At 35.3% G+C, this 9,295-nt stretch overlaps 1 protein-coding gene across 1 annotated transcript; it reads left to right on the forward strand.

Annotated features, from left to right (window-relative positions):
• Positions 1 to 5,128: 5,128 nt before the first annotated feature.
• LOC133203359 (uncharacterized) lies at positions 5,129 to 7,012 on the forward strand. Its single transcript, XM_061339156.1, has 4 exons — positions 5,129 to 5,152; positions 5,380 to 5,434; positions 6,554 to 6,664; positions 6,804 to 7,012. Exons 1-4 carry the CDS (start codon positions 5,147 to 5,149, stop codon positions 7,010 to 7,012), a joined length of 381 nt encoding a protein of 126 aa, XP_061195140.1. The 5' UTR covers positions 5,129 to 5,146.
• The last annotated feature ends 2,283 nt before the right edge of the window (positions 7,013 to 9,295 follow it).

Raw genomic sequence — 9,295 nt, forward strand, 5'->3', positions numbered from 1 at the left:
TTCTTTAAGTCACAATCTGGGATGGGGCGGCGGAATTCGGGGATTACCAAAAATGAGAGATTCAATTATGTCTAGCTCAAAACTCTGGGTAATCTATCCTCTGTACTGGGGAGGATTTTGGGGTTACCTCAGCGTTACCTGTAGGACAAGCTTTATCTTTGCGGCTACCAAAGGCAAGCTTTGGGACCTTCCCCTGGGGGTTTTATCCCCATTTAGTCGCTGTATACCAGGGAAGGTAGGTATAGAGTTACATGTAGGGCCCGAGTCAGAACTTGAATTCATTCATTTCATCATGTGGCATTCACTTTTGTTGGAACCAAGAGGTCTGTTCCCCCCAACAGACATCTGTGTTGATGATATCGCTCCAGGTTCTTAGGGAGGTCATTCCGGAAGACAGGTAGCGTTTCCCTGAGTTCCGCACGGGTATTTACATATATGTATAAATAGATTTTGACAAACACTTGCCTCTAAAGGATCCTCGTGTTTCAAAATTTTTCGCAGTGATAAGGGCCCACCCCCGCACCCTGTCGACTTCTGCCTCCTGAAATCGACACGGGGAATTTCCCTGGTTTGAGGGTCGATTTTGATTATTTTGAGATTATCTGTTTTGATACTCATTTCATTTGTCAAAAGTGTGTGCATGATATATGGCTGCCTATGAACCTGGAATTGATTGTTCTGTAAATCATTTTGTGCACCCCTGAACCGAGGATGCACCTTGCTTGAGTGAGAAAAGTGGGATCTTGAATCATGACAACCTTTTAGGAGTGATTTTATCTCTTTTGTCAGAGATTGAAAATCGTCTCTTAAGACCCTATTTTCTTTTTTGATAGAGGAAAGGAGATTAGTATCCATTTCTTGATGAATAGTATTGACAAGTTTTACCATCTGTGCATCAGCCAGTTTGTGGGTTTCAATTCTGATTGCCAACATCTCGGCCTCGTTAATGTCTCTGTGTCTATTTTCTCGTAAGTGTAGTCGCATATCTGGACCGGGAATTGGATCTATAAAATGATCTAATGACGGAACATTTGTCAAGTTAGAATCGGCAGAAGGATATGTTAGCCTAGTGAATTTCTTAATGGATTGTGCAAGCTCAGAAAGAGTTTCTTTTTCACCCTTGGATTTTGTTTTTAACTTAGCTCTGAACATTTCAGATTGTTCAACTGAACCATATATATACCGTCCGTTGAGAATCCTAAATAGGGAATCAAAATCCCTGCGCTGAATTATACTAAGTTCACATAAAAGTGCACGAGCCCCTCTGCTGGCTTAGTTGGGTGACTTTGCCATATAATTCCAACTGTGTAAATCAACTGTGATTTCAAACTGGGCTAATTATTCCCGAAATCTTCTGACCCATCAAATATAAGGGGCTAGATAGATATAAAAGGTTTGAAATTGAATTGAGATGGTACTCCATTTTTATTGTAATTTAGCTCCCTTGCAGGAGTATTCATATGAGTAACACTTTACCCAGCCCCAGTGATAAGAGATTGATCTTGAAAACCCAAGGACTCACTACACCCATGCATTTGATATCTGAATGTAATACATGTATCTTTTGGGCTCCCTTTTGTTTTAACTCATCTACTTGTTTTTGTAAGTTACGAGAGTCTTGTCTAATGTTTGACAGTTGTTCATGTCTTGTTTCATGTTTAACACTTCTTTGTTCATAGTTTCAACAGATCCAAACAAAAGTTCATTTATATTTTCATCCGTGTCAGAACCTGATTTCTCTCTGGAAGAAGAGGTCACTGACCGTCGATAATCATCACAAGTGATGTAATCATTGAGATCGAATGACCTGCACCCATTCTCCCCAGAGGCTTCAAATTGACTGTCTTTATTTGACATCTTGATTTTTGTTTTTGCTACATATTTTATATATATATATATATATATATATATATATATATATATATATATATATATATATATATATATATATATATATATATATATATACGAGGGTTGTCCGGTAAAATCGTGGACATCGCGTTTTTATCGAAAAATATTACGCGCACTAAGCTGAAATTTTCAGCTTATGTTTAACTAACATATTTCAGCACATTTTAATATTTTTGATAAATTATTGGCAAAACTAAGGATTTTATTATACTTGAATGTGCACAGGGCATGGTCCTACGGCGCACGACCAAAATTTCAGGGTTCTTTCAGGGAACATGCGAGTATTACTTCGAAAAAAAGTATTAAATAGATAAGGTTGTGGTAAATATTAACATATTTTTAATTCTACCACTATTATTGCCGAGACCAAAGAGATGCCGCGGACATTATTCTCCAATAAATCACGAAAGTCATAAAAAAAATTATCACATCAAAACACATGTCAAACCTGTACATGCAGTTGAAATAAATATTTCACTGTAGAATCTAATACTTATTTAGACCATATCGATGTGTAGTCTTATGCAGTCTAAACAGTGTGTATTGCCTGAAACACCTGATAAATATGTGTTTTTATAGTTAAGTGAGGCTATTTTACGGACCTCCCCACAACATTTACACTCCATGATTTTACTGATATAGAAATGAAATAGACAACTGATTTTGTTATTTTACCTTCATGAAAATTAATCAATACATGTAACAAACAAATGTATAAATAATTAAAGGATGTTTTTAATCCAACGAAAGCTGAAATCGTCTGCATTTTATGCAACTGATACAAGTAAACAAACAAATTGTCTCTCTGGTGTTAAATGGAACAGCGAAATCGCGACATTGTGGCCTAATTCGTTTCTCTATAGAGGAAACGATTAGCCGTATTTTAGAGCTGTCGGTAGAATAAAAATAAAGTCCATGTTGTCGTGAAAGATGCAGGATAACCTCCTCGGTCTCGAAATGTTGTCTGAAATATAAAAGCCTCGGCAAACGCCTCGGCTTTTATATTTCAGACGACATTTCTCGACCTGGGAGGTTATCCTACTACATTCACGATAACGCGGACTTTATTTCTTAATTCACTATCTCTTATGTCGCCATTTTGAAAATTTCAAGGCATTAACTCAATTTTTGGCAATTTCCCGAGCATTTGAAATGGGAAAGTGGTAAACGTAACAATAGAAAAATGGCGACGTTTGACGACGTTACGGCGCACCGGAGAGCAGTTCATTTATATGCAGATTAAGTAATGCCGTCTTAAGAAACTTTTAAATGATAACAGAAAATAACAAAGTATAAAAATATATCAGTAATACTTTATTTTTCAAGTGGATGGGCATTTTAAGCGGAAGTTCTTTGATTGAGTCCCCGCCAGGGTAGAACAAAACATACAGATAATCAGCTACTGCTAATAACGAAAGCCACTATCACTGCAGGCCGTCAAAAGAAAGATTGCCCATTTAGTTCAATAAAAGTGAGAGTATACCTTACATAACATACTAATACATATCTTCAAAAGGTCCCATGTGTGTGCAAAATTGGTCCTTCGACTGTTCATGGAAGAATAAAGGGGAACTCTAGTGTGTACATCAGTGAAATTCCCAGAATTTAAATAGGGTTTTTCCAAGCAAAGATTAAATGTGACGTTGATTAAGACATTTGACGTTATCATCCGTGCTCCGTCAGACGATACCACATATAACTTAAAATCCCATATTTTGTTTATTTGAGCATATATCAGCTTGAAATTTGCCATGTATATTGAGAAAAAGTGTACTAAAGATTAAATTTTAGAAAGAAATGTTGATTATTTTTTACTCTAGAGCACTTGTCCACTTATAATTATATATATATATATATATATATATATATATATATATATATATATATATATATATATATATATATATATATATATATATATATATATATATACAGAGAGGGAGAGAGTGGTTGTGCAAAGTGTTCTGTAGATGTGTTCATTGGGGTAGAGCAGGATAAAGGACTGCTACTTGTGTTTGTGTTCATTTAGGTAGTGGAGGTTAACGAACTGCTGCTGATCTGTAATGATGTCTTTAATACTGATGCTGCTGGTCTACTTTCTGACTCGAGGTGAGGAAAATGCAATTTAGTAGGTGCATGTGGTTAATATGTATGTGCAGAGATTTGTGGTACCTTGTGTATACTTAACCTTGGACTGCATTTGTAAATTTTAGAGATGTAAAACTGCTGTTGCAAGTAACGGGTACGGGTACATCATTTGTAAAAAGAGTTAATTTTTTGTACTGTTGGCATTTGATCCTTTAGAGGAGACTCTAACATTGTAACTGGGCAGCACTTATTTCACTCAGGTTGACTGATGTTTTAGCGTGATTTCTTTCATTTTCAGAGGTTGAATACACAACTAGACTATCTTCTCTGGAACCAAAAATCTCAAGAAAATCTTCATCATCTGCAGCAGTTCTACCCAAAGAAGAAAACTGGCTCGACTACAAACTTTTGCTGACTTCTTGTTTTTCTTTCACCACCCATTTTGTAAATAATAATTTGTTCAGAACAACCAAGACTTGTTATATTTCATCAATAACCATTTAAGCTACTGAATCTGTGTGATTTTTGTTTCGGTCAAAAGGGTTCAACCAATCACTGGATCTGTGGATCTGTTTGTTCTCTTATAAAGATGTGTACGACACAGGATAATCGCACTCGTTTGTTTGTTTGTTTTTGTTGTTTAACGTCCCTCTCGAGAATTTTCACTCATATGGAGACGCCACCACTTGCCGATGGAGAGCTGCAAATTTTGACCTATACTCGGCACTTGGGGCTTTTCAGCAGTGAGGGATCTTTTTCGTACCAGCACGTACTGTGACACGGGACCTCGATTTATACGGTCTCATCCGAAGGACCGGTCTCCAAGTCCCACAGTGGGATTCGAACCCGCGACGTAAGGATCAACTCCTTACTCCGTGACTCTAGAGCAGACGCTCTAACCACTGCGCCACGCGGGCGACATATACCACTTCAGGAAGCGTCTACTCTGTATACTGTGTAACTATCAACGTGTAAAATTAGAATAGTGCATCACCATAATCTTTTGTTACATGTGAATGAGTACTCTTAATGCGATCATTTTAAAACTGTTGTATCATGTGATCTCTTAGTTTGAGGAAGTATTTGCTATATGATCCGAACTGTGTTGTTAACCAACATTTTGCGACATTTTTGGGAAAATACAAATATGAAGGTAAGATTTTTTAAATCAATAATTACATGGTTAAGGTACATGTTGTGTATATATTCACTACTGTAGTGATAAAAAATTTCGAAGAATATTGTAATTATAGACATTAGTAGAAAGTGAATTTAACAAGCCTGTATAAAGTAGCATAGCATATAAATATTCTAAAATCTAATCTATGTTGATGAACATCTGAAATTAATTCTTTTTATTTGCATACATTTTTCTTTTAGATAAAGATGCTTGGATCCCTGTTTATAGTTCAGTTTCTAACAGTGATAGTCAATGGTTTGTTTTCATCTTATGCATGGATGCGAAAATGTCTGAGGGATATAGAAAGGGGTCTTTTTTACCTTATAAAGAGAAAGAAAAATTTGGGAAAAAAACCTTGTTATTTTCAGATCTTGTTATTGAAAATTTTATTCAATTTTTACTACATTCATTCTTGCACGTATATATCTTTTATTTTACATTCAGTGTAAAGTTCTAACTCTGAGGTATGAATTTTAAATTTATTTGCAGAAAATTTGACCCTGTCAATCTTTGAAATTTTTATCATTACATGTAGAATTAAGAAGCGTTGTTTAATTTTTTTTAACAAAAAATATTATAATGCATGCGTGGATCTAGAGGGGGTATCGGGACCCCCCCCCCCCCCCCGGAGTTTGCAGAGTTATTAAAAGGGTATACTGAAGCAAATAAAAATAACTTTGTACTCCCCCCCTCCTCTGAAAACGTGGACTCTGTCACGAAATAAGGTTTTTTTTCACGTTTGGGAAATGGATTTTATGTTTTGTGGGTGGGTGGGTGAGAAGGTGTGTGTGTTTTCTTGTCAAGAAATTTTTGGGTTGACGCTTTTAGGAAAGGAGTTTAGTATTTGTTTTTTTCCTTGTCAAGAAATTTCTGGGTTGGAAATTATTTGACTGGGGTGAACCCCCTCCCCTTGAAAAAATATCCTGGATCCACGCCTGTAATGGCTAAAAATGTTTTGTTTGAATATTAGTTAGGTTAAATAATCTATAGACTTCCTAAACTGTGTAGTGCTCTGTATTCTGTGTGCTAATTTTATATTAAAATACTTAAAATGAATAAAGGCATCATTTTCAGGTCTATTTCTTAAGATGAAAAAAATTCCATCATGGGCAGTCGATGCTCTGTGGCGTGTCCCTGTACAAGGCACTTTATCTGCATTGTCTCAGTCCACCCAGCTTAAAATGGGTACTTGCTTTCGAGTATATATGTGAAAGACTCTCATCCGCTAAGTACTACCGAAACAGGGTAAAAACACTGACTTAATTAGCCATGCGTTGGTTTTCAAAGGATTTAACTTTAGCTCTGTACAATGAATCTCCGTAACACCGAGTTAACCATTTAGTTTCATCTAAATTCTCACGTTTCATTATTAAGGACAGTGCTGGAGTAATAGTACCTGTGCCTGTCACTGTGTAGACTGTAACACAACCTGTACAGAATGTCTGCCTAGATGGAGTGGTTCTACTAATAACAAATGTCAAAGAGGTAAAGTTTACTTCAAATAATCTTAGTTTACAAGCTGTAAAAATATGCTTTTAAAAACTAACAAACTTTATAATGTATATTTTTATATTTTCTTTGTCTACATTATTGAATAGCATGGATGTGGTTTTTCTTTTTTCAGCTAACACTTTATATCAAGGTCATGTCGAAAATGATATGAATTATCAAACACTAGATGGTGATGTTAATACTTCTGTAAAGGTTTCTTACGTCCATCCATATGTAAGAGTCAAATTAAAAAAGTCTACAGAAATTGATAGAATACACATTACCCTCCAGCTTCGTAAGTTCTTTTTAAATATGAATTTATTTCTAAGACCCAATTCATAGCAATTTTCAAACTATGCTTAGAAGTGGGCCCCTAACAATCTCCATAACATATATGGTTGGGTTATCTATGATAATAATGTTTCTTGTAGGGCGTAATGCGACCTATACTTTTTATGTGAAAGAAAAAAGATTTTCTCGTAATCCTGATGTGATTTGTAACACATTATTGCATAGCGACATGGATACTAAGAAAACTGTACCAATGACTTGCAGGAAACCTCTGAAAGGAACATATCTTGAAATCATATCTACAAGAAATACAACCCTTCAAGTGTTTGAATTTCAACATTTTGGTATGTTGATATGAAATGTACAGTTTTTTGTATATCATATTAAACACTTTTCAAGGTCTATATATATATATATATATATATATATATATATATATATGCAAATGTTTTCCTTTATATAACACTATTAAAAGCAATGTGTATCCATATCCGTATAAACACGGGTTCCTCGCGTCATAAACGTTCGACGTAATTTCTCAGTGACGTCATAAAGGGTCGACGCGCGATCAATAGATCAAACTTGTGCCGTTGAGTTTAAAAAAATAAAACATTTCACGCGTTAAAGGTTATAATCAGGCTAATTAATAATATGAATAGGTCACAAATGCAAATATAAGTAATAAGGTATCATTTTAAAACATCTATCGGATATAAATATCGGTTGGTACGAGATCAAATTTACCATAAAGCCCTTCGGGTTTTATGGAATTTGATCTCGTGACCAACCCGTATTTATATCCGGAAAGATGTTTAAAAATGATACCTTATTTCTCATATATATATATATATATATATATATATATATATATATATATACATTTGCAAATATTTTGCTTAGATGAACCTATTGAAGAGAAAATATGTTCAATTCTGTATGAACTGTATGAACTTATTAGGGGCTCAGAGGTCATGGTGTGACCGAATCACAGAGCGAGACGATATCTTGTCTACATAAATTCTGTCAGTGACACTGGTTTCGGAACTTCTAAGCCGTTAAAACGATGAAAAAAAAATAAAATGATTGAAACATATATTTTTTTCGTTCAAAAATGATCATTAGATCTTTCTTCGGTGTGAAGAATGTTTCTAATTAGCCTAAAATCACGCTTACCTATATATATATATAAAAGAAAATAGGATTGTATGTATTTTCTGTCCAAGAAAGACAAGAAATAAAAAAAAAACGAGAAAGGATATATACCACAATTATATTAATTACATCAAGTTATTAATAACAGTAATCATTTAGTTTTCAGCTTTTATTTTAATACTAGAATGTACCAACGGAACTTACGGGAATAACTGCAGCAGCATCTGCCCACCTGGCTGTGACAAAGAATGTGACAAAATTACGGGAAAATGTGTTTGTCGGAAGGGTTTCTATGGAAACCTTTGTGAAGAGAAATGCTCCATGTTTTGTAATGAGAGAGGATGCAATTCAGATACAGGCGATTGCTTAGAATGCAAAAATGGGTTCTTTGGGAATCGGTGTGAGTTAAATTGCTCAGTGGGTTGTCGTGGACTTTGTGATAAGACATCCGGGTATTGTAGTTGTAGTACAGGATTTTATAATAAGAACTGTTCTATGCCTTGTCCAACAACGTGTTTAGACAATGTCTGTAATCAAACATCAGGAGAATGCCTGTCTTGCAGTAATGGCTATTATGGTAATCACTGTAATTATACCTGCCTCGGGAAATGCAATGGAAGTTGCGAAAAAGTGACCGGAGTATGTGATAGTTGCTTAAAAGACATTTATGGTAAATTTTGCAATAATACATGCCCCCCAAATTGCGACGGTGATTCATGTGATAGGAAGAATGGTAACTGCGAGCAGTGCAAGAAAGGATACAGTGGGTCTAAATGCAATGAGACATGTCCAAGTAATTGTCAGCAATGTAGCCAAGATGGATACAATTGTGAAGTTTGTGAAGATGGGTATTTTGGCTCAATATGTGCTCAAAAGTGTCCCAATTCGTGTGGAGGAAATGGATCGTGTGATGTTCGATCAGGTAACTGTCATTTATGTTCTACCGGATTTTACGGCATCAATTGTAATCGTAAGTGCAGTAAATATTGTGACTTACAAGGAGTTTGTGATAAAGATACAGGACAATGTGAAAGATGTGTTCCAGGGAGATATGGGCAACTTTGTTTAGAAGAATGTAGTACTAACTGTTTAAATTCCACATGTTTTAGAAATCAGACCTGTGTTCATGGATGTAAAGATGGATGGTTTGGTGAGCATTGTGACCAGGCGTGTAGTGCTGTT

This window comes from Saccostrea echinata, unplaced genomic scaffold (assembly GCF_033153115.1).
Source record: "Saccostrea echinata isolate AGI-Se365-2 ecotype Australia unplaced genomic scaffold, CSIRO_AGI_Sech_v1 ptg000002l, whole genome shotgun sequence".
NCBI classification, from domain to species: domain Eukaryota; kingdom Metazoa; phylum Mollusca; class Bivalvia; order Ostreida; family Ostreidae; genus Saccostrea; species Saccostrea echinata.

Coding starts and splice junctions, on each gene's coding strand:
- LOC133203359 (XM_061339156.1), top strand. Junction 5,435..6,553: donor TCTAACAGTGATAGTCAATG/GTTTGTTTTCAT, acceptor TTCATTATTAAG/GACAGTGCTGGAGTAATAGT. Junction 6,665..6,803: donor TAATAACAAATGTCAAAGAG/GTAAAGTTTACT, acceptor TTCTTTTTTCAG/CTAACACTTTATATCAAGGT.